The sequence below is a fragment of the Eublepharis macularius genome, chromosome 6 (assembly GCF_028583425.1).
Source record: "Eublepharis macularius isolate TG4126 chromosome 6, MPM_Emac_v1.0, whole genome shotgun sequence".
Taxonomy (NCBI): Eukaryota; Metazoa; Chordata; class Lepidosauria; order Squamata; family Eublepharidae; genus Eublepharis; species Eublepharis macularius.
Window position 1 is genome coordinate 63,049,108 of NC_072795.1, and position 25,961 is coordinate 63,075,068.

At 39.9% G+C, this 25,961-nt stretch overlaps 1 protein-coding gene across 1 annotated transcript in view; it reads right to left on the bottom strand.

The window, feature by feature from the left end:
• Positions 1-2,731: 2,731 nt before the first annotated feature.
• KLHL6 (kelch like family member 6) overlaps positions 2,732-25,961 on the bottom strand; it is a 33,177-nt gene continuing 9,947 nt past the window's right edge. Inside the window, exons 4-7 of the mRNA XM_054983442.1 lie at positions 13,235-13,472; positions 12,710-12,912; positions 9,527-9,740; positions 2,732-4,100 (exon numbers count right to left, since the gene is read on the bottom strand). Of these exons, the coding sequence (XP_054839417.1) occupies positions 3,799-4,100; positions 9,527-9,740; positions 12,710-12,912; positions 13,235-13,472 (957 nt within the window). The 3' untranslated portion in view covers positions 2,732-3,798. The remainder of the gene's footprint in view (positions 4,101-9,526; positions 9,741-12,709; positions 12,913-13,234; positions 13,473-25,961) is intronic.

Sequence of the window (25,961 nt, forward strand, 5' to 3'; positions counted from 1 at the left end):
TGCCAGCTGGGAAGGCTGAGGCCTTGGTAGGGTTGCCAGCCTCCAGGTGGTGGCTGGAGATCTCCTAGAATTACATTTAATCTTCAGACCATAGAGATCAGTTCCCCTGGAGAAACTAAAAGCAAAAAGCAAAAGGAAGCCCCCCCCCCCCGGACTGAAACTGCAAAAGAAGGAAGGCACCTGCCCCCCCGGAAGGTAACAACTATGAGCAATTATAACGCAATTCAGAATTATCAATCCACTTTTTTTTAAAAAAGTGCTAGAAGTGCTCTATTTTGTAAACAATGACTATAATAAATACAGTTTTATGCATACAATATAGAACAGTAGGATTTCAAGGAAGAGTACAAAAGCAGCTTAACACTGAACACCAATATTCAATAACCACACCATATATAGTATTATAAATCTAAACAGCTTGACACAATAAATACTAGTTCTTGTACATGAATAATCAAATACTAGACATAATTTTTGCAAGTAAGTAACACCTTTTTCAGTCCATGAATATGTTGTTATTGTTTCTTCTTTCTCTATGAGTCCATATAGGAAAAGCTGTGATGCCTGACTTCTTCTGGAAGAATTACTTGTACAGAGTCTTAAAGAAGAAACTGCCAAGATGGAGCCTAATGGGCATTTGCCAGCATTTTATTTTTCCCGTTTCATGATACCCACTTTCTCAAAGGCTCAGCGTTATCTAGACCATCAGAACATCATATTGCCAAACAATTTCAGTGACCAAATGGTGAGGTGCAGCCCTATAATTTCGGGATGATGCAAGGTATTTCTTACGGGATTATCCATCTAGAATACACACCATTTGGTCACTGAAATTGTTACTGGGTTCAATTCAAGGTTTTGACTGCCACATACAAAGCCCTGCATGGCCTTGGACGCCTCTCCTACTGTGCCCCAACATGTCATCTTCACTCATCTGAGCTGGGCCTTCTGCAGGTACTACAAATAGACAAGAACAATAATTGCTTGTACACATGCATTCTCTGTTGTGGCGCCCTCCTTGCCAAATGGCCTGCCTGAGCTGGCCAGGAAAGTTGCCATGTTTCTGTCTTTCTGCAAACCATGACTTGTTCAGGAGGGCATTTTTATTAAGGTAATATGTCTATAATGTAACACAGTGCTTCAGGAAGGCACTTGGATAAATATAGCAGGACTGTGAACTATACCACAGTGTGTGGTATGGTTATCTTTTTACTGTATGTATCATCCTACTCTCACGGCTTTGTTTTTATACTTACATAATACCATTTTCTGCATGGTTTAATCATATTGTGTTTTATATTATTGCATTTAATACTTTATCCCTTGTTCCAGATTGCTGTATTCCTATACTGATTGCATTTGACTCACACTGTGTAATCTGCCTTGAGTCTCAGTAAGAAACTGTATTTTGACTCAGCTAAGCAAGCTATATGTTAACTAAAACAATTTGTAGCTCATAAAGACCCTAACAAACAGTATTTTTTGGCTATGTGTTTACTATAAGCAATTCACAATAGCCTAACTGCTCTGAGAAGCTGTGTTTAGTTACACTAAAATGCTGACAGCATGAGATCATGGCTCTGTCTTAGAGATAACAGTACAAGCAAGCACTGTGTACACTGCACACAAGCAGAAGAATGCATGAGAGATAACAAGCTCAAACAATACCTGATTTTATAGAGTCAAACGTGCATGTTATATTAGAAGCTGATTCTGCACTTTAAAAGTTGCACATGCATGTTAAATTTCTCACTGTGACATAACTGCCAATTAATCATGTTATAATTAATTACACAGATGTTCAGATGTCATAAATGCTATAAAGGTTGTTCTACTCAGAGGAGGGGCAGAGGAAACCATTTTTTGGGCATCAACTTGCCTAGGGTTCGCCTCTCTTTTCATTGCAATAAAAGTTATTTTTAAAAACCTACTCTCTCTACTCCAGCCCTTTGTGTCTAATTGGATAGGACGCAGAGGGTGAGCTGTTTCAGCCATAACACTCTCCTCTGCTTGGGACCTCCAAGGCAGTTCCCCAGGTCCCCCCCATTTCTCCCACACTATAGCCGGGTTGCCCTTTCTCATGGTTGGGAGGGCTGGTCTCCTCTAGTGCTCTCTGCTGCCATCTTCCCATTACTTCCTCTAATGGCATGCCTGTTTGTAAAAATGACATAGTGGGGTTGGGGAAATCCCAACCTAACTCATGTCAGAGGCCATGTGTTTTGGACCTCAGTAACCAGCGGGGAAGCATTTCACCCTCCCTGCACATTCAGGTTGTCGTACTTCAGCAGAAAAGCTTCAAAAGGCAATTCCAGCTAGAAGCTGTTGAACTTCATATGCGTCTGATGAAAAGGGGTCCGTTTCAGGAAAGCTTCTGCCACAAAAATTCATTACTCTTCAAGATGTCACAAGACTTTTCATTATTTTGGCTTCAGCAGCATGACATGCCTCTCCCTGTAGAATTCAGCTTAAGAAGTAATTAATTTAATGATGGGTTGTTTTTCTTCTGAATGGGAGACAGGGTTTGGTAAATAAATTCAAGTTATATACTACTAATGTCAATATTAGATGAAAATATTAAAACTATTAGCAAAGCAGCAGAATGGAGTTTGGGTGTGTGTGTGGAAAGGCTAATGCTTACATGAAAAGGCAGCTAAAGGGAAGCACAGCATGGGAAGTAAAGCATGAACAAAGACACCAGAAGAGCACAGCTGCATCAAAGATATTTATTAATCACACCCTTTTTTCTTGGCAGATGGTTACTTCCTTTGTTTTGAGTGTTTTTGTAGTCATGAACTCTCCACAACAGGAAACAACAGGCATAATACTACAATGTAAGCCAGGTTATCCAATCCTCTTCACAGACAAGTGCACTGGCAAGAGCATTAGGTTAATCACATCATTAAGAAGGTAGAAATGCCTTGGTGGAAGGGAGATATCTTTACTACAATCACTGCTGAAACCAACAGGGTTCTCCTTGTATCACACTATTTGCTAGGGAGTGTAGAAAAAAGCAACAATGGATAGACTAATGAAGTGATTTCTTGATGCATCACAGTTCCAATTTATCTACTAACAGCAGAAGCTGGAAATAGGGGAGGGCAAACAGATGTCCCTAGATCCCTGCATGACTTTTCTTCAGACCTTTCTGTGACCACAGAGCAACTCAGCCAGGGGCTTGACTAGGGTGGGATGTGTGTGAACTGGCCCAACAGCTGGTTATGTGTCCAGCTACCACTCCTTGCCTCCTCATCTCCTTTCCATCCCCCCTTGCATTTCTTTCATTATCATCCTGTTTCTTCCATCTATGCTTCTCTTGTCTCCTGAGACTGTTGCTTCCTCTGTTTGCTATATCTCTTGCACTCTTGTTCCTTACGTCATTTTTTTAATGAAAAAGAATCTATTTATTTAGTCTTTGGTCTCAGTTAACATCATTTGAGGTAATAGATCTTTCTGCTGATGTAAAATGAAAAGGGTACTTTAAAAGACACATTTAATTATATCTAAATTGGCATCTATAACAAAAAAATGCAACTCATAGAGCTCAGTTTTACGGAGCCATTTCATACCTTTGAACTACACACTGAGTGACACTACAGGTCAATAAATACCCTGGTATATCCAGATATTAAGATAATTTAAGACCTGTGCTGTACAGTAGAACTAATATGCAAGTATTTATCTCAAGAAATACCATGCCCAGTGGTTTAATCCCAGTCAGCCTACTCAAAATGTCAGGAGGAACAAAGTGTTTCATTATTACTTTTTCTGTCTTTTTATTTCCTGAGTCTTCCTTCCAAGTCAGACTGAGACTGCCCCAGGTACTATCTTGTGGATGTATGTGTAGGACTTCCGGAGGGTGACGCTTCCATGATGAGAGACTCCACGGGGGAGGACACACTCCTCAGTTAACTTCTGAGTCTCTGCATCCCAACATAGCACCGTGGCAATGACTTCATTCTTCTCATCTCGGCCTCCTGTGATGAACAGCTTGTTGTTGCAAGGGGCAATCCCACAGCTTGCTCGTTCATGGTTCAACTGAGTCACCAGGCACCATGTGTCCATGAGTGGGCTGTAAGAGTACAGTGCCCTCATTGCCCCACCTGGAATGGAAAGAGACCAAATTATTTCTTCCAGATAGCTCCTAAACAAACACAAGGTTATTGTTATGACCAAAGAAGAACACTACATGACCAAAACACGACATGACACCATTATTCTGAACAGGACTGCCAAGACTAAGGTTTTATACTTCTAAACACTATAGCAGAACCTGTTAGTGTATAATGCTCACCACATAAAGTTCACAAGACACTAGGATTCTTGCATAGCATTTCAGCCTTCTACTGTATTGTGTGAGTCCTTTTCTCATGCTAGAGGAGTAGCACTCTTCAAAGGAGGCCAAGTCAGGACATAGAGGAAGCAGTAGTCCACAAGGCATCAGCCCAACCAGATCATAATTTCTGATAATAACAACGGGCCAGTGTTGTTAGCATCTCTGGGGGGTTATATATGTTACAGTCAATGCCTCAAATGTGATGGGTGCTGACATTATAATGTGAACGCTGTTCTTAGAAAAATTCTGTGAACGCTTGAAAATTAAATGCTTTTTTATTTAAAAGGAATTAAATGCTTTTTTATTTAAAAGGAAAATTGAGAGTGCATAGAACCTTATACAAAGTACTGTAAGGTACATCTAAAAGAGTATGTATAATATATAATAATAAATTAAATGATAATAAATTGAATTACATGCAAGATATAATAATCAAAATATATAATAAAAAAATATAAAATACTTTTACTCCTCTCCCTCACTTCCATTATGAGAAAAAGAAAGAAAAAGAGAAAAAATAAGCCAAAATACTACTAAATATATTTGATAACCTATTAGGGGGAACAGCATAAGTAGAACTTTGAACAATTTTGTATTTTATATTTAAGATTATATTCTATCACTATTTGGCATAAATTTCACCATTTAACTTAACTGTTCACCTTTTTAGTACCAATTGTTCATTCTAAAGTTGATAGGTTAACCTATTATATTTATACTAAATTGATCCAATCATACAAAGAGAGCACAAGAGTAATAAAAAATAATCAAAACATAATATGCAAAATTATTATTTAGAAAAAAGAGAAATTAACATTTCTTTAACCAGATATACGAGTCAAATTAATTATAAATAACAGAATATATGAGCCCCTAAACAAATTTTTCCCTCCATCATCAATGAGTTACATCTAAATAAAATAATGAAAAATCTTTTAAATTTAATATTTGTCAGGAGAGACTCCAAACATTTTGCTTTCAGCATTTTACTCAGCCTGATTAAGTTTAGTATCTTATATTACTAATTTAGTTATTTTATTTGCCTCTTGATCTAATTTTAATTTTAAACATATATATCAAATCTTATAAAATTGCCTGCTATGTAATTGAATGACTTATCTAACATACAAAAAGAAAAGAAATTAGGTAACAATTAACAAAGTAACTCAGAATATGCATGAATGGAACTTTAAACATTCTGTAGTCTATATGATATTCATTGTAGATTCTAAATTGATTAATTAGCCTATTGTGTGTATAATAGATTGATCCAATCTTGCAAAAAGAACAGAGAAATAATTAAATAATAAACACATAATAGAAACATATCCTATAACATAATTGTGATAGCGGGTTTCCAACAACTCACATTTATCCTGGTGCGCCTGCACGGGCACACCAGGATAAAAAGTGGGTGGTCAAAAACAGCCTCCAGGGGGCGCCGCTGGTGGCGGATGGCCCAGCGAGCCTGCCCATCCCTCTGCTGGAGCCAGGGCACGCCGCCCTCGGAGGAGCCGGGGTGACAGGGCCGGAGTGAGGTGCCCACAGCCCTGCAAGCCCCGCTGGCCGAGAGCAGCACACCCCGGCTCCAGTGGGGCTCCGAGCATGACGGTGGGTGCCTCACTCTGGCCCCATTGCCCCGGCTCTTCCGAGAGTGGTGCCTGCCACCCTTTGAGCCCAACAGGAGCCGGAGCACGCCATTCTCGGAGGAGCCAGGGTGAGCGGGCCACAGCAAGGTGCCCACCGTCGCTCTTGGATCCAGGGCAACAGAGCCAGAGTGATGCGCCCGCCCCTCTGCAAGCCCCGCTGGCCAAGAGCAGCATGCCCCAGCTCTGGCGGGGCTCCAAGAGTGACAGTGAGTGCGACGGCGGGCACCTCACTCTGGCCCCATCGCCCCAGCTCCCCCAAGAGCAGTGCCCACCACCCTTCGAGCCCAGCCGGAGCTGGGGTGCGCCACTCTCGGAGGAGCTGGGGATGCGGTGGGAAGAGCAAGCCTGCCTGCTTCACCCTCTCTGGCACCGATCCCTGCCCCCCACCTGCCAGCCCTCCCCAGATCCCTCCTGCCTCTCAGCCCTCCCCAAACCCCCTTGTCCCCACTACCTGCCAGCTCTCCCCAGACCCCTCCTGCCTCTCAGGCCTCCCCAAACCTCCCTTGTCCTCCCTACCTGCCAGCCCTCCCCAGATCCCTCCTGCCTCTCAGCCCTCCCCAAACCCCCTTGTCCCCTACCTGCCAGCCCTCCCCAGACCCTCTTGCCCCCTACCTAGCAGCTCTCCCCAGACCCCTCCTGCCTCTCAGCCCTCCCCAAACCCCCCTTGCACTCCCTACCTGCCAGCCCTCCCCAGACTCCTCCTTCCTGCCTGCCAGCCCTTCCCTGACCCCGTGCCTGCCTGCTAGCCCTTCCTGTACCCCTCTGCCTGCCAGCCAGCCCTTCCCAGACCCCCTACCTGCCTGCCAGCCCTTCCCAGACCCCTCCACCAGCCCTCCCAAGCCCCAGCTTTCTAGAGCCCGTTGTATTTATTTGCACCACGGGCTTTGTTTCTAGTAAGAATAATAATATATAAGAAAGAGGGTTGACAATTTCTGTGGGCTAATTATGTAAAAAGAAAAAAAAGGAAATTGAAAGAGAGAATTCCATAGCATATTTAACTGGATATATAAATAACAGAATATAGTTGTAAATAACAGAATAACATAGTTGTAAATAACAGAATATATGTCCTCAAAATATTCCTTTGCTTCTGTGATCCTTAAGATTTCAAAAGAGAATGCCTCCTGGGTCAAAGTCATGAATCTTCACATAGTCTCCATGGGAGCTCAAATTGTTGCTTCGGAATTTCATTTCCAAAATTTGTTTTCCTCCATCTGCCCTTGATAGAAGGTCTGCTTGTAATAGATGTAGTAGTTCTATTTCCTTTTCCAACTCCCTAGATTCCTTCAGCTGTTTTTTAAGTTCTTGAATGACTTGGCTGATTCCTTGAGTTCCCTGGTTTATTTTTTGCAGTCCAAAAGGTGATTCAAATCTGAGCTCCTGGCCATCAAAAAATCTATTCATGTTCTCGTCAGTTTGTTGTAAATAAACTGATGATTCCTTATCTTCCAGATCTGGTTCTTGAATCTCTTGGTCTACTTGGTGCATCTGGGTTAAAGTATTTCCATTCTCTTGCTTTACTTCTACAAACAAATTTGCAGTTTTGCTTGAGAGAAAAGAAATTATTTTTTGAGAAATTATATGTGTAATATCTTCCAGAACTGGTTCAATTTTAGCCTTTTTCATAGCTGCAATCATTTTTCTTCCATTTAGTTCTTCCTTGACCTAAGTACCTCAAAACGTTTGTCTTTTAAATAAGTGAGTTAAAAAACAAAAGTATTGGTCAATTCGTTCTTCAGGCCAGTAGGTGGTGATTGTGTAGCGTAAATGTTTTTCTTAATGAACGTACAAGACCCAAGTCCAATCTACATAGTTAGAAAGCAGTCAGTGTTCGGCCATGTTTTTCTTTCTCTCATAATAAAGTTATAACGCATCTAAGTTAAAAAATCCTTTAAGCCCTTACTTTTAGATAGTTTATAGTCCACGATTGACCCAATAATCAAAACTATTTGAAGTCAGTTGTCTTATTTCTTCTTAGAAGAAAAGTGAAATAAAGCTGCCAGGAAAATTTAAAAAAAGAAAGGAGGCAGAGATAACATTGGCTAGATTCCCAGATGCAATTTTAAAAGTTCCATAATTGTCTATAGCATGCCAAGATGAAACAAGGTCCCAGTTACTTTTTAAGTCTCAAAAACTTAGCGTAGATAAACACCTCTTATTTTGATACATCAGTGCTGAGTTTGTAGACGCGCATCTTTTGTCCTTCGAATGTCCATCATCCCATGCAAAGATATGGGAAAATTCACAATCTCTTTTTGAAGTGAGGGAGAAAAAATGGTCAAAGTAAAAAGAAGAAAATAGAAAGGTCCTAGCAAAATCCAAGAAAAATATTTACAGAAAGTCCCAGGGTTGGCTTATTTGGCATCCAGCCGCGTACAATCTTGCTCCAGTGAGAAATGTTAGTTGCGTCCATAGTCCATAGTTGAGGGGACTTTCAGCTCTTTAATTAAAAAGACCCCAAAACCCCCAGATCCGCCCAGCAGTGCATGCTAGGGTGTCTCTCTTAATCAAAGAGACAGGCTCAAATTGATTTTTTCAACTTTGCCTGGCTTGAAGCCCAGGGAGCAGATCAGCATGAAGGCACAGAGATAAGTCCCCTCAGTCAGCTGCTGTGTTGGGAAGTCCGCTTGAAAATTAAATGTTGACAGTCACCTAAATGTGTTAGTACTGTGTTATTGTCTTGTGTTTGGAAGTATCAGAACCTATGTTCTCTAGAATTCATAAAATTCATTCACAGATTTTGGATATTTATACTATAATGAATTCATAACTGGGCCTTAATTAGTGTCATACTACCAAATGGTTAATTAATAGCATTGGGTTAGATTTGGTGGTTCCCTTCCCCTAAGAGAGCAATCATGTGGTGGAGGGAAGACTTCCCTCCAATGGAAAGTATAGTGAAGAATTACAAGGATGATACAATTAAGAAAGAGTAAATGTTTGGAGAACAGGCCATCTGCCTCATGGTGGAGTCTGGGAAGAAGAAGCCATGTTGTTGTTAAGATGGCTGCTGGGGTTGTTGCAATTAGTCTCTAAGCCCAAGTTATATAATAAGTAAAAAAAACCTGTTGAATTCCTTCACAAGGATAGGATCAGTTCATGGGGGAATCAGGAGGTTCTTCCTAAGTTCCATGATAACAAACTTTCCTTCAATGAAAAATTCCTCACTTAACAGAAGAGAATCATTCAATCCAGCCCATTATATTTCCTACTTCTCTTGGAAAAGTCATCTATAACCACTATCTCTGATTATCATCACCAGTGGTATACTACCAGCAGTAAACATAATATTGTGAGCTAAGTGCAGTTATAACAATTGACCTCATTTAGGTCTCTAGAAGTGTATACTTCAAAATAACAACATTTAAAAATAATATCACCAGTGTTGTCCCCTTACTTCCAAATGAGTTTCATAATCTAGAGGGTTCAGAGGTTGAATATATTTCCTCATTGCCCTTCAATCAAAATCTTTAAAAGGATGTTCCAAGGCAATTAAAATGAACAAAATTCAGCTTTATGATAGGAACACTGATGCTTTACCTACCGACAACATAGATGTGGTCATGGAAACTTGCGGCATTGACACATTTTGCTTCAACAGGCATGGGAGATTTTAACGTCCAATTGTTTGTTGTTGGATCATAACACTGCGTTTTGTCAGTCGCAAGCTTCCCATTGGGTCCTCCACCAATCACATAGAGCTTCTTCTTATAGCTGGCTGCCCCAAATGAGCTCACATTGATCATGAGAGGAGCTGCCTACATTATCATTCCAACCAAAGCAAAATGATTCCAGAGATCACACTCTGATTCATGTATCATGTAGATAATTCTTTTTAAAATGGTAAATGGAGAGAAATGATAGCAAGCAAGAAATATGAGATACACAGCTGAGAGATTAGTACTGAGGTAACACTATGACTAGTTTCCATTGGTGGTATGTGGTATAAGAGGAACACTGACAGATGAAAAGAGCAGCAAGAGCAGAACAAAATCAGAGGTGAACATTATTAACATACAACTAGCATTGATGTCACAAGTGAACTTACATTAAAGAGGAACAAAAAGGAAAGGAAGAAGACTTAAATAGACATTTGGGAAGGAGTTTCTTAAGCAGATGAGAGACATTATCTTACTGAAAAAGAAAAGGAACAAATCCATTTTGCCCCCAAATGAAAAAAAAGTTTCTTGGGAAGTTAAGTAGGGTGCATGGATCTAGTTTGTAGCAGACACATAGTATGTTCTAGGTTTCTTTCAATAGTTTCAGTGTTTCAGTAGTGAAAACTGGCTAGCAGGAGAGGGTACAAGCACACTATGTTGTTTTCATGTTCTTTAGTAAGTTAGTGCTAAAGAGGAAACACATAAAGGAATAGCTTGCAGAGAGTACAATATGGCACTGAGTGATGTTGCCCCTGAACCATGCTTATTTTATTGTGTGTAGTCACTACCATCCAAGCCCATCCTAGGTTTCCTGCATCTGTTGTGGGGTAAGCCTGAAGAACTGTACAGACTATAAAAGGGTTGCCATGTGTATTACAGGGAATGACCATGCTCAACACGCTCAGTGCTAGAACCTGTCTATTTTGTGCCATTAGTACATCATGCTTCAGAGAAAGTGGATTGACTTAGTTGGTGCTGCAAGCTACAACAAGTAAATCTACCATAAGTGAAAAATAAATTACAAAATATTTTTTCATGTAATTTGAACCACACCCTTAAGCATCTATCAGTGCAATCCAATACAGAGGTGTTTTCCGCATAGTCAATTTACGGCAATTCAGATTTCATTCTGCTTCTCATGATCTCCAGAGTTCCACAGGAGAAAGGAAGCATGAGATACGGAATCAAACTTTCCCTGGCTTTCCCCCAACTTTTTTCCCTGCGCGCATAAGGCAAGGAAAACAGCTGCTGTTGAGTCACCACTGATGCATCTTATATGTGAGCAGAAATCTTAGTCCTGTACTGTATCCCTCCCCCAAACTTTCCTTTCCCTGGGCACTGATTGGTTGGCCATCTAATGGAAACCACTCTCTCCCTTCACAGCTCTCCATACACCCCCTCTTTATTATTATTATTTTTTAAAGATGGAAGGGTTGTAATGCTGCATGTCATTTCTCATACAGCTGTATTCTGAAATCAGGACTGCAAATTCATAACCTTGCAAACTGTGCCCACAAATTATATTTTTATCATCTGACTGACTCTTTGGTGTTAGGAGAAGCCTGAAACAAGCTCCAAGCAACTGAGCATATACCCTCTCCTTTTTAATTAGGGGAGAATCTCAACGCTGTGGCGTTTGTGCATTCTACCCCTTTAAGCACAATGTCCATCCCATTCCTGGATGGCAATTCACTTTCCTCACTAAGCAGTTCTTGGGTTTACTTTTTTATTTCCTTTCTTTCCAACCGGGCTTATATTCACAATGATTTGGAGACAGGGGTGGGGGATTCATCTCAATAACCCACCTTCCCCATCCCAGAACATGGTCACATGATTTGAGGAGGCCAATGAGAATGCTGTTTTGTTTGGGCAGCAGCATTTTAATATTTTGCTCTGGCAGAGAGGTGCTGTTTTGCGCCAAGCAGACAATTCAAACCACATCAGAGCAATCTGCTAGTGGAACAAGCGTGAAAAATACATTGTAGATTTGCCCCCAGAACTCCGCTGCCAATTTCTTCTCCAGAATTTTAAAGAAAAAAAAACAGTAGGCACAAGACTGCCCAATCAGCAGGGATTTTTTTCAGCAGGAACGCGGTGGAACGGAGTTCCAGAATCTCTTGAAAATGGTCACATTGCTGGTGGCCCTGCCCCCTGATCTCCAGACAGAGGGGAGTTTAGATTGCCCTCCGCGCCGCAGAGGGCAATCTAAACTCCCCTCTGTCTGGAGATCAGGAGGCGGGACCACCAGCAATGTGACCATTTTCTCCGAGGGCAACCCACTGAGTTCCACCACCTTTTTTCCCAGAAAAAAAGCCCTGCCAATCAGTAAATGCACTGCTAGACAGGGAGAAGGAGGGGAATGGTGGACACACTGGGTTTCAACATTGCAACATTTTGATAGATCCACTGAAATTTTTTTAAAAGGTGATAACAGCTCCAGCCCCCACAAAAGGAAGCTTCAAACACACACACATCAATATGTCTGGAATAAAACAGCAGACACCAAATTGTCTTGACATTGTGCAGTGCAGAATGCCAGGCACCCAAGCTGATTCAGCACTGATCAACATGAATAGTCAGAAATACCAGCTTAAAGTGTGCCAGGATTACTCAAGTCTGCATAGGATTGTACTGTATATTTACTACTTAATGCACATTACAAAGTATATTATATATTTATACGTTTTGTGTATTATATTGATGAGGGAGTTAAATATGTACCCTGCTTTAAGCATTATTTCAATGGGAAGGCTATTAATAAATGAACAAAACTAAATACCTAAACACATTTTTCACATGACACTAAAAGCACTTTTGAGTCTCTCATGTTCTATCTATAGCTATAGCTATATCATCTATATCTATTGCCAGACAGGATGAAAATGCCTTTTTAAAATATTGACTATATCATCTTGCTAATTTTGCATTTTATATTTGTATGATAGATACGGGAAAAGCAAAAGGCACTTTTAATGTCATGTATATAAATACCACATTTATTATCATACAGTGTCCTTATGTTAATCTGTTTCTTTGGCTCCATCATTGAAAGTATATCTGTACTTTACCTCTGACCAGCAGTTGTGAAAAGAATCATACGTTTCTACGTTGTTGATCCTTTGTATACCATCAAAGCCACCAATCACATACACTTTGCCACCCAGTACAGCCATTTTGTGTCTCCATCTTCCAACATTCAAATATTCAATTTGTATCCACTTGTTGATGGAAGAATTATACTTCCATACTTCATGCTGTGTTTCCTTCCCACCTGCAATTAATGCAATACATCAAACTGGAGCCAATCGTGTAGACTGTTTCTAAGGACTTTTCCTTAGAAACAAAATCATCACTTAGTATATGTCTCCTAGAGTGTTTGAGTATAACTAATGAGATCTCATTGAAATCATGAGAATTCTGTCAGTCATTTTTAATAAATACATTTGCTCTTTATTTCTGCCCAGATAAGGAACTAAGAGCTTATTTATGGGAAGCATTGAAGCAAATCAAAATAAGCCAAAATGTACAATCTCTAGAATATGCTCTATTTCTCCTCCCTCATTTATTTCTATAGATATTATCACAATCCTTACCTGATATATAGACTTCATTTTTTAATGTAATACAGGCAAACTCCACCCATTTTTTAATCTCAGTCTCTGTTTCTTGTTCCGTATTGGGCAGTTTTGCCACTTCCAAACGGCTGCGCCTCAAGGGATCAAGGCAAGTAACTTCAGCTACAAATTTTTCATCCTTTGTGCAGCCACCTATGATCATAAACACCTCTGACTGGAATTCGTGCATCCTGGGCTTTGTTCTTTCTGAAATGATCTAAATAAAAGCAAGAATTAAAGATAACCCTTATTCTTCAACATTATCAGTACAAAAAGCTAACTTTTCTCCCAGTACAGTAGCTCTAGTCTACTTCTCCTTCGAACTCTGCACACCTTCAAGCTTTTCAACTTTTTCTAAGGAAGTGTGTTTGCAAAGACATGTACCTAGTTCAACACAAATTTTGTTCCATAGGATGGAAATTCCTAGTTCTATAAACCTCATAGAACAGAAGGATAACCCATCCCCTAAAAACTTTCTGTTCTGGAGACTTCCATGCGTTTGCCTTATGCAAATCAAAGCATTGGTCCTTCTTGTCAGGGACCATGGAGGCTTGAAACCAGAACCTGAGGCCAGCAGCTCCAGAGCCTTACTCTGTATGCCAGCTCAGCTGCCTGCCTTTGGCAATAACTGCTGGTCCAGTCACTCCTGCATTATAACACCCTCAAGCTGAAAAAGTATGCTGGCACGGAGGAATCCAATGCTTTACTTTAGCTCTCTTTTAGAGTTCTTTTTGGTTCCAGGTTTCCACTGTAAGCGGTCGGCCCTGGCCTTCCCCATATTTGACACACCTTTAATACATGCCTGTGATATAAAAGGTCACAGGGCCCCTGGATTAATTAATTTATTTATTTATTCGACTTATAACCCACCCTCCCAGCGAATGGGCTCAGGGCAGGTTACAATAAAATGCTCAATAGGCATTAAAACATATAAATACAGTTAAAACCCCAAAAGGCCATAAATACAAACATTTTGGATGGCAGCCTCCCTCCAATTTCCATATCATTATATAAGACAACAGAACAGAAGGGGTGGGGTGGGGCCACAGTTTATAATAATCCAGTGACTGCACTTATAGTGGGGCAGATGATAATGTTGCCCCCTTGGCAGGAGACCAGTAGGGAGGCTCCTAAACAATCAAAGATTGGCCTCAACCATACGCTTGGCAGAACATCTCTGTCTTACAGGCCTGCCAAAAGGATATCAGATCTTGGCGGGCCCGGGTGTCCTCCAACAGAGAGTTCCACTAGGTTGGGACCAGGACTGAAAATGCCCTGGCCCTGGTCGAGGCCAGCCAGGCCTCCCTGGGGCCAGGGACCACCAGTAGTTTCTTATTTGCCGATCTTAATGCTCTCCAAGGCACATACATGGAGAGACAGTTCCACAGGTATGCTGGTCCCAGGCTGAATCCACATTATCTCCGTGTCCCGGTGTTGCACTAAATGTTCACTAAACACCCAGAAGTATAGCGTCTTTCAAGCGCGATTTCTGAATTGCGTTAGAAAGACGCTATACTTCCAGGTGTTTAGCGAACATTTAGTGCAACACCGGGACGTGAGGAGGTAATGTGGATTCAGCCCCAGTCTGTTTAGGGCTTTAAAGGTTAAAACCAAAACCTTAAACCTAATCCAGAATTCAACAGGGAGCCAGTGCAGCTGCTGCAAGATGGGAGTAATATGTGCCCTGTATGGTGTGCCCAACAGGACATGTGCAGCAGCGTTCTGGACCCTTGGTACACCAGACAGATAGCCAAACTCTCCTCAGTATCCCACATCAGGCCAACACAATCAATGCCAATAATCTTTGGTGCAGGGAGTGGCCTGAAGGAGAAAGACTCTCAAATGAGTATCGTCACACACACACACCCAACCATCTGTCTGGGACTGGTGAGGGACCAAGAACCCCAGGGGGGCAGTTCTTTCAAGGCAACTGTTTCGCCATCCCTCACCCAGGTCTCGGTCACGCATACCAGGTCCACATTCTTTGATGCAATGTAGTCTTGCAGTGTTTTGTAGCATGGTCTGCATCAGGGGAAATTCCAAGCTGGCTAGGCAGAATATTGCTGGACCCAGCCCAAGAGATTCAGGTATGCCTAGAATATGCATGCAAATACAAAGGACTAGGGTGATTGGATTTACTATCTCCTCAGAAACAGGCTTAAGACCACAATAGCGGGCTGTGCTGTGTCACCCCATTAGCACATTCCAATGCCCTCTTCCCATGATTACATTTCCTACCCCAAGCTTGGGAGCAATCAATCAACATCCATAAGTTAATTTCTATCTCAGGGAACTTATATTTTCTCATATCTAAATACATCAACTCAGCTCATTAACAAACTGCCCCTTTTTTGCAGTTCCAGGAGAGACTTTGCATTTCCTTTTATACACCCCAGCAGCAAGTAATCAAACCTTTGTAATTCCGAGACTAACCTTTACAGTCTTTGTCCCAATGGCTGAAGGAACTCCTACAAACTGATCTCCATATCAGAAGGAGCTGTTTGCATCTACTCCTCCCTCCCCTCCCCTCCCCTATATCTGACCAGTTTCTTCTTGCCCTCCATGTATCTGACGAAGAGAACTGTGATTCTCAAAAGCTTATGCTACAGTAAAGTTGGTTAGTCTTAAAGGTGCTACTGGACTCTTTTTGATTTTGCTACTACAGACTAACACGGCTAACTCCTCTGCATCTACAGCCCTAGGGCATGTTTTGCCCTATAAGAACCAGGGCTCTAGCCCTGTTCAAAGTGTGCACGCTGTGCCTCCGGATCTGATCATCGTACCCTTGAGGATACTTCCCTAAGCCTCTCTCTATCTCCCCCTGACTGAGAACGTAGCACATTTGAAGCTACTCTCTTCCTCCGTGGACCATGCTGCTCCTCTGATCAGTAAATATACTTTTTCCCCCTCATTCTATTCCACCTTCTACCTAGCTTCCTAGGATTCTGTGTGTGTGCAATCATTTTATTATTTACTCCTGTGTCTGCATGTGTTTTCCTCTTTTAATAAAAGATTGCTCTTTGAACCCAAAAGCATCAGTCTCATCTGCTATCTTGGAAAAGGGACCTCATAAACACTGGTGGAGATTTCCTGCCATTACCCCTCTTGTATAGCCTTACTCCTTGCCACTAATTCCCCCACAACTCACTTACTTGCAAGGAGACCAATTCAGATAATACCACAGGTCAAACTCTATTGCACTATTTATTGGATGTCCCATCCTGTTGATTGTATTGACTTATCCTGTATAATCCACCTTGAGTCCCAGTGAGAAAGGTGGAATAAAAATAAGGTAAATAGATAAACAAATAAATAAGAGCTGCAAGGATCAGTTGAGTGACTGGTACAACAAAACCTAGCCAGGGGTTATTATAAAGCAGCTGATTTCAGCTTGGGCTGTTCAGGTTGCATAATCCTGACTTTTGAGCTCTGCAATGATTTAACCTTGTTTCTTGCCCTGCCTTGGTCTGCCTTATAGATTCCTCATATGGTTGCCAATTCTGGCTTGGGAAATTCCTGGAGATTTGGGAGTGGTGCCTGAGGAGGGTAAAGTTTGGAGAAGGAGGGGAGATCAGTGGGGATGTGATACCGTTGAGTCTGAAGCTGCCATTTCCTTTAGGGCAACTAATTCCTGTAATGTGGGTATCAGTAGTGATTCCAGGTAAACTCCAGTCTTCACCTGGAGGTTGGCAACCATAATTCCTGGAATGATCTCCTCCACATTTGGACCTAGTCTTGGACTGTCCCCAGGGATCCTAATTTCTAGTCAAAGTGTGTGTAATTTCAATCATTGGGGTACCTGACCACCAGCTGAACTTACATTTTCTCTCCTACCCAACTGTGTTCTTCAGCCCAACAACTCTAACCCTGTATTATCTCCCTGATTAGCAGTGATTGTTCTTTTTTTGTTTTTGTTTTTGAAAAAAAATTTATTAGGTGAGAATATTAATACATACAACTTTCAAATAACATCTCAATATCATTTTCCCCCACCCTTTCCCTCCCCCCTTTTTCAGGACTTCCAACAGCTTTCCAACCCTATATCTTAATCTATTCCTAATCTATCCCCTTTTTCTATAACTCATTATATCGTGTTTACATTCTACTTTGTTAAACTAAGCTCTATCTGTTAGCTTCAGATCTATTATTATTAACTTAAAATCTGTTATCTATTACTATCTGTTAACTTCAGATATATTTACATTTAAGCTAACAATTAAATAAAATATCTACTTTATTAATTTTACCAATATCTATTAACTCCAAATCCACTTAAATTTAAGCTAACAATTAGCTAATACTTCACTCCATATGGTAAAGATTCCATCTCTTCCAATAAAAAGAAACCCATTCTAATAATTTTCGAATTGCCATAGTTCCCCTTTCACGTCCCACTTCTTTTCTAAATATGTTTTCAGTCTTCCCCAATCAGTAAAGAATTCTGCCAGATTCTGATCTCTCAGCTTTCTTGTCATTTTATCCATTTCTGCCATGTACAGCAATTTATATATCCAGTCTTCAATAACTGGTATTTCTTGCACCTTCCATTTCTGCGCATATAAAAGTCTTGCTGCCGTTGTCATGTAGAATAGTAATGTTCTGTATTGCATAGGAACATCTTCCATGCTTAAATTCAGTAGCAATAGCTCTGGGTTCTTCTTTATTTGGGTCTGCAAAATCTTGTTTATTACTTCTAAAATATCTCCCCAGTACTGTCTAGCTACATCACATGTCCACCACATATGATACAATGATCCTTCATGCTTTTTACATTTCCAGCATTTATCTGACATATTTGCATTTCCAAGAACAATTTTCTTAGGTTTTAAATACCATCTATAAATCATCTTATAGACATTTTCTTTAATACTGGTACAAGTTGAAATCTTCAATGTAGTTTTCCATAAATATTCCCATGACTCCATTGTTATTTCTTTCTGACAGTTAATTGCCCACTTCACCATCTGTACTTTGACTATCTCATCCTCTGTATACCACTTTAAAAGTATTTTATAAATTTTAGATATCTTCTTTTTACTTTCTTGTAGTATAGTCTCTTCCAACTCTGAGTTTTTCCATTTGATTCCTCCTTTTGAACAATCCGAGTTGTAAATGTCTCTAATCTGTCTATATTGGAACCATCCATAACAGGAGGATAACTCTTCCTCCGTTTTGATTCTTATCGTTTTTTGTTCCATAATCAATATCACTTTATATGGTAAACATTGTTCTTCATTATAGATAGCTCTCGGATCGATCACTTCAAACAGTACCACCCAAGAGGGGATACCTTCACCCAGATATTTTTTATATTTTTTCCAGACCGTGCAGAGTCTCCTTCTAATATAATGGTGCAAAAACATAGAGTCAGTTTTTATTTTATCCTGCCACAAATAGGCATGCCATCCAAACAACTTCTTATAACCTTCCAATGTTAAGAGTTTGCGATCTTTCAGTGACATCCACTCTTTTAGCCAAACCAAACATATTGCTTCATGATATAATCTAAGATTCGGCAATGCAGTCCACCTCTTTCTTTAGCGTCACACAGAACTTTCATTTTTACTCGAGGTTTCTTGCCTGCCCACACAAAGTCAGAGATCTTCCTCTGCCATTTTTCAAATTGTTTGATATCTCTAATAATTGGAATTGTTTGTAATAGGAACATAATCCATGGTAACACATTCATCTTAACTGCCGCTATTCTTCCCAGCCATGACAAATTTAATTTATTCCATTTAATCAAGTCTCTATCAATCTGTTGCCATAGCTTTTCATAGTTGTTCTTAAATAAATCAATATTTTTCGCAGTTATCTCAATTCCAAGATATTTAACTTCATGTGTTACTTCACAATCAATAAGTTCCATTAACTCTTGTTGCTTTTGTTTAGTCATATTCTTGCATAGTATCTTTGATTTCTTCTTATTAACATAAAATCCAGCCATATCTCCGAACTCTTTTATCTTATCAAGCAACTTCGGCATGTTTTGTATTGGATCTTCCACTATAACCATCACATCATCCGCAAAAGCTCTAACCTTGTAGGTAAATTCTTTAATCTTTATGCCTCTTATAGTATCATCTTCTCGTGTTTGAATCAATAGCAGTTCCAAAATCAAAATGAACAACAATGGAGATAATGGGCACCCCCGTCTTGTACCCTTTCTTATTTCCAATTTTTTTGTTAAATCGTCATTTACTACAATTGCCGCACATTGGTCTCTGTATATTGCTTTTACTGCTTGAATAAAATCTTTTCCCATTTGCAGCCTCTCCATTGTGGCAAACATAAAATTCCAGTTCAAATTGTCAAAAGCTTTTTCTGCATCCACAAAGAAGAAACCAACTTCCTTTTCACAATGTTTATCGTAGTATTCTATAGCATTTACTACAGTTCTCAAATTGTCTCTAATTTGCCTGTTTGGAAGGAACCCTGCCTGCTCTTCTGGAATAAACTCGACTAACCAGTCCTTTAATCTCTCCACCAAAATTTTTGCAAAAATTTTGTAATCATTATTTAACAATGAAATAGGATGATAGTTCTTGACATTGCTTAAATCTTGATTTTCTTTTGGTATCAATGATATGTTGGCCTCATTCCAAGACTCTGGTATCTTTTGTCCTTTTAAAATTTCATTCATTACCACTTTCAAAAAAGGTGCCAGTTCATTTTCCAATAATTTGTAAAACCTAGCCGTAATTCCATCTGGGCCTGGTGCCTTCCCTAACTTAGTTGTCCGAATAGCCTCTTTTATTTCCATCTCCGTTATTTCTGCATTCAGCTTTTCCTTCCATTTTCCTGATAATATTGGTAAATTGATCTCGTTCAAATATTGATCAATAGTGTCCAGATTCACTTCTTTTCTTTGATACAGTTTTGCATAATACTTAAAAAAGCTCTACTAATAGCCAATTGATCTGTTAACGTCTTACCATCTTCTTGAATCTTAGTTATTACTTTTTTCTCCCTTTTCTTTTTCAGCTGCCATGCTAAATATTTCCCAGGTTTATTTGCACCTTCAAATGACTTTTGATTCAGTTTTTTCAGTTCCCACTCTAATTCTTTATTATTCATTACTCTCAGCTGTTCTTGCAAAATTTTTATTTCTTGATACAGCTTCTTCTTCCCTGGTCTTTTCTTTAATTGTAACTCCTTGGCCTTTATCTTTTCCATAATTTCTTGCCTTTTTCTTTTCTCCTCTTGTCTCTTGCATTTAAATCCATTAAAGTTCCTCTAATCACTGCTTTGTAGGTGTCCCAAACTTTGTCAATTGAAACATCTTTATTTAGATTATATTGTATAAAGAATTTGGTCTCTCTTTGTAGTAGCACTATATTATCTTCTAACTGCAGCAAATCTTCATTTATCCTCCATCCTCGTCTTTTGGTGCCTTTCCCAAATTTCCACATTACTGGATTATGATCTGAGCCTACTTTAGGCATTATTTCCACATCTTTAGTCCATACCGCCAAATCTTTGGAGGCCCAGATCATATCAATTCTTGATAATGTCGAGTGTCTCGCAGAATAGAACGTGTATTGATTTGTTTTCGAATTACTTCTTCTCCATACATCTTCCAAATTTTCCTGATTTTTAATTTCAAAAAAGGATTTTGGCAAAAGTCCTCTTTTTTTGTGAGCATCCTTCATTTTTTTATCATCATCCAAATTTGTTACTCCATTAAAGTCACCTGCCAGAATTATTTGAGCATATGTTAGTCCATCCAGTTGGTTCTGTAAATCTTTTAAAAAATTCTCTTTAGCACCATTAGGTGCATAAATCCCAATCAAAAGTATTTTCTTTGTATTCCAAATTATTTCCACTGCTATATATCTAGCTTCCGCATCATTTAAAATCATTTTCGGTTGCAGCTCATCTTTAATATATAAAACAACTCCTCTTTTTTCTGATTTGACGCAGCTGCAAATTCTTTCCTCAGTTTAGCAAATTTTAAGTATTTCACATCTTGTTTCCTAATATGTATCTCCTGCAGACAAATTATATTACAATGTTGTTTAGATAGCCAGTGGAAAGTGGTTTTACGTTTAGAAGGAGAGTTTAGTCCATTTACATTCCAAGATATGATTTTACACTCCATAGTCAAATTTTAGATCTTTTGGGTAAGTCTTTTTCATTATGAACATTTCCATCTCATGTCCAGATCTGAGTGTTCTTTTAATCTCACGAAATTCAAAGCTCAATCCTTCTGGTATTTCCCATCTATATCTAATGTTCAATTCTTTCAACATTTGTACTAGTTCTCTGTATTTCTTCCTCTCCAACAAAACCCCCCTAGGCAGTTCCTTCATTATTCTCACTCTTTTTCCATCAATTTCCAGAGGGTTTTGAAATTGCTTACTCACAATCTCTTCTCTTATTCTCTTTGTTGTAAATTGGACTATTATATCTCTTGGTAAATTTTTTTGTGCTGCTTATTTTGAGTTGATTCCGTATGTCACATCTAGAAAGGCTGCCACCTCATCCACTTCTTTGTTCAAAAGTTCTGCTAGTATTTCTGAAATCTGCTCTTGGGTTGATTTCCCTTCCACTTCCAGGACTCCGTGAAATATAAGTTTTTTTCCGTATGTTTACATTCCACCATGGCCATTCTTCTTTTCAAACCCTTGGTTTCTATCTTGTGTGATACAGCCAATTTGTCAGTTTCATCTTCCACTGTTTTAACTTTCTGCTGTGTCGATTGTAATTCTTTCTTGACCTCATCAATATTTTTGACCAGCTCCACCATCTCTGATTTAAAAGTCTCTTTGAGCTCCTTAATGTCCTTCACAATCTCTTGCATCATATCTTTGATCTCCCTATTCTCCTCTGCAACTTTTTTATCAAGACTGTCCAGCGCCGTTTGCCATTCTTTCTTCAACATCGTGGGGCTTGCTTTGCCTCGCTCCCATGAGTCTGCTCTTTTCCTTAGCTCCGTGGCGTGGCTGAATTACTTTTCTCAATATAAATGTCAAGTTTTAACGAAATCTTTTAAAAATTAGCGATCTTAGCATCCAAAATGTCGGACATCTTTTCTCTATGGTTTTTACTTGAAGTTTATGCCCTTTCCCTTATCCAAAATGTCCTACTTCCGCCCAATTTGAGGTCAAGCCCTTTCCCTTCTCCAAAATGGCGTTCTTCCTCTTCCGGTTCTTCAAAGGCCACTTCCAGCCAGTCTCTCTTTTGCACTGACGCACTTCCGGTTCCTCTTCTCGGCTCAGCGTTTTTCGCGATTTTTCAGCTTTCTCACACTTCGCTATCTCTTTCAAGTCGCAGGTATGTAAACAATAATCTATTTTCTGCATTAGCTCTTCTCTACAAAGTTCTTTTCTCTCAATTACTTTGCCGGAACATTCACAATAAAGTTTTAAATCTTTTGCAATTTTTATCTTCTACTTTAATTCAGTTCTTTTACCAATTTTCTTCTCAGAAAGAGAGATAGCAATCTTTACCTTATTAGTCCTCCTTTACGGGTTGTAATCGCTGTTTCAGTAATTAAAATAATCCAATCTTCCCAATTTGATGCTGAAGCTTGGGTACAGAGGTCTTAAGCCAAAAACTTGACTCCAGAGCTGCTGCAGAGATCTTTGCCACCCGTCTACGAGCGGGACCTCAAGGCTGGGTGGGTTATCGTTGCGTAGATCCCCCCCCCACAGCCAAGATCAACTCACCCTCGGGGTCTTAAGCGTACTTGCCTGTTCTCCACCTGAGAACAGGGGGCTGTGGGCGATCAGCACCCCACTAGCCCTCACAAACAGCAACACGGACAGCTCAGCTCCCTGAGCTGCATCAGCCCTCCATATTCCCCAAGCCAGAAGTCCCGATTGATTAGCAGTGATTGTTTAAGGTGTTGGGCACAGCTCTTTCTCAGCCCCACTACCTGATATCCTTTAGAAGTGGATATGATGGGGACTGAATCTTTGTAGGAAGTATGTATTCTACCACTGAACACCTCTTGACACCTCTTACATTTTTCCACACATGGGAGCAGTACATGAAGGAAAGCGAAAGAGCTACATTGCTTCAGGTAGAAGGACCTGGAGATGGTGCTGATCTTTGTTTTTGAGTGTCATTACAAAATGAACCCTTTTTGAGGCAGCACTTTGATGTGAAATGTCAACACTGTCTTCATACAGTATTGTTTCATGTCATAGTGCGAGCAGTCAGTCTAGCCTCTGCCATTTTAATAGCTTCCCAGCAAGGCAGAATGTTGTCAGTTCCTGCCCGAGAGGCTCAAATGCACGTATCAAGTGAATCAAATGCTGAGTAATTAGACGCAATTGTCTCCTGCCTCCCAAAACCCAAAGCAGGCAGGACAAGAAAGGCACTTGTGAGTCACCTCCCCTTGGACATTCCAATCTCCCTTCTTTCCATTGATTAGATCCTGTTCTTTAACCAATGACCATCACTCAGTTCTGATAAGTTTAAGTTCTTCCTGGGAACACTTAATCAAGACTCTAAATTCATCAGCTAGCTCTGGGGAACATTGAATTAACTATGGTTTCTTTGTAAGACACCAGGAACAGTCAATCTAATTCTTTTGTAACACCCCAGCAGCACCAAGCAAGGTACTTAAACCTTTTGTTCTTCCTAGGAGATGATCATTACAGTCCTTTGTCTCACCAGTTGAAGTTACTCTCCAGCCTCAGGGTCTGTTTTACCCTATAAGAATACTGGCTTTGCCCCAGCTGAATTGTACATGCTTACTTGGATCCAAACATAGTGTCCTTAGAGTCCCTCTAAACCTCTCCTGGTCAAGAATGCTGGCCGTTTGAAGCCCTCTTCCTCCATGGATGACTCTACTCCTCTGATAGGTAATTATCACCCAAAACCCCCTGAAATCTATTCCCACTTTCACCTCTACTTTCCTAGGAATCTTGTGTGCTTGTGAGTTGCATCTTGCTGTGTGTTTGAGTTTTCCCTTTAAATAAAAATACTCTTTATTTTGGAAAACACCAATCTCATCAGTTTCTTTGGGAGAGGACCCTGTAAAAATTGGTGGAGTATCTCGCTAGTTACCACCTCTTGCATATCCATCTTCTTGCTGCTAATTTCCCAACTCGCAAGGAGACCAATTCCAGTAACAATTGCTTATAGAAAAAGTTGATATTGCTTATTTAAAGTTATTTTGTTTAAGATATTGCTTATTTAAAGTTGATATTGCTCATTTAAAGTTGTTTTATTTATGATGAGCATTGCAGTCCATCATTTTAGCTGTCCCTCATTTTAGAATCCAGGAGATTAGAGGTTTTCTGACAAATACACACACACCAGGCCTTTTTGATTCTTTTGTGATAGCATCAAAGCAGAATCTTCTGCCCTGAAAGTTTCACTGAAATAGAACACAGAGAAACTTCTTTCTGAAATGGAAGACAACATTGCCAGTCTCTGGAGATCTTTGAGTGAGGAGTCTTGATTACCCTTCTTTAGGACCACATTGGGGAAGGCAACCAAGACTATTCAGCAGCATTAAAATCCATAGTTGGAAGACAAGCACCATCTTTTGAATTTAATGGGCCTGCCTGTGAATATAAGCTTTTCGGAGCTTCAGAATTCTCTGGAACAACTTATGCAGTCTCTGGGAGCATTCCCAGTCCTGAAGCTTTTGAATCTAGCTGATTATGTGGGAAAGAAACCTGTTCTCTGCTAATAGGTGCCAGTTCCCTGCTGCCTGCTATCACCTGCTTTTCCTTTACATCTACCTGTCTTTGACTTTGCTCAATATCCAGTGAGCTTCTGGCTGGAATGTGTGGGCAGAACAATTATTTGGCAATTAACATGCAACCTGATCAAAGAGTAAATAAATGATTTAATCAGAGACTAACATACTTGACATTAGATTCAAGATATGGAAACTTAACTACCTTGCTAATTGAGGGAGAGTTCTATACTGTTCCAAGAAGAAGCAGGTTGTTGCCCTGAGAGTAGCAATTTGGAAACAGTAGAGGAAAGGCATTTACCAGGAAAGAAGGTACTGACTTCACATTCCTAACTAACTAGGTGCTGCTGCCCCTACAGAATATTCTTCTCTTCTTTTGTACACCAGGCATCATCATCCAGTAGAATCGTCAAGAAATATATTCAATATAATATAATAGAGTCACTAAAACAGGTCACTGTCAAAGATAAATCAAGTGTAAAGTAGTGAGGTAGTCCTCAACAAGTATCAGGATCAGTTCTTATTTCCAGGTAGCAACAGGAAAAATGCATCTGTTGCTGATCTGCACCTCAAACCTACACAGTGTAAGTCACAACTTCAGCAAAGACTGAAGCAGATCATTAAAGAGTGATATCCAGTAAGCGGAGCACATTGGAAGCCATTTGAGGCTGCTGTCCCTAAAGAATCTATCCTTATAATGAGCAAAGAAGTGGCTATGCAAAAACCCTTAATGCAATACAGTAGTGGCAAAGCTATGGATCTACCACACAAACTGTAAAACTAGCATAATAAGGATCAACAGAAAAAAGGGCATAAATAAATGTGGCTTTTCTCTTTCTGTATTTTTTCGCTGAACCAAAATAGATGCAGTTCTCAACAACAGAGCTCCAGTTCTTCATTTTCTTAATACATCTGTAAGTTTTAGGATTTCTGCTACTATTGTAATCTGCTGCACATTTGGGGGGAGTTTATAAATTTAGCTCCATCATTGCCCAGAATAGTTTTTTACTAAATAATGAGAGATGCTCCTCAATGAGGACAAAATGT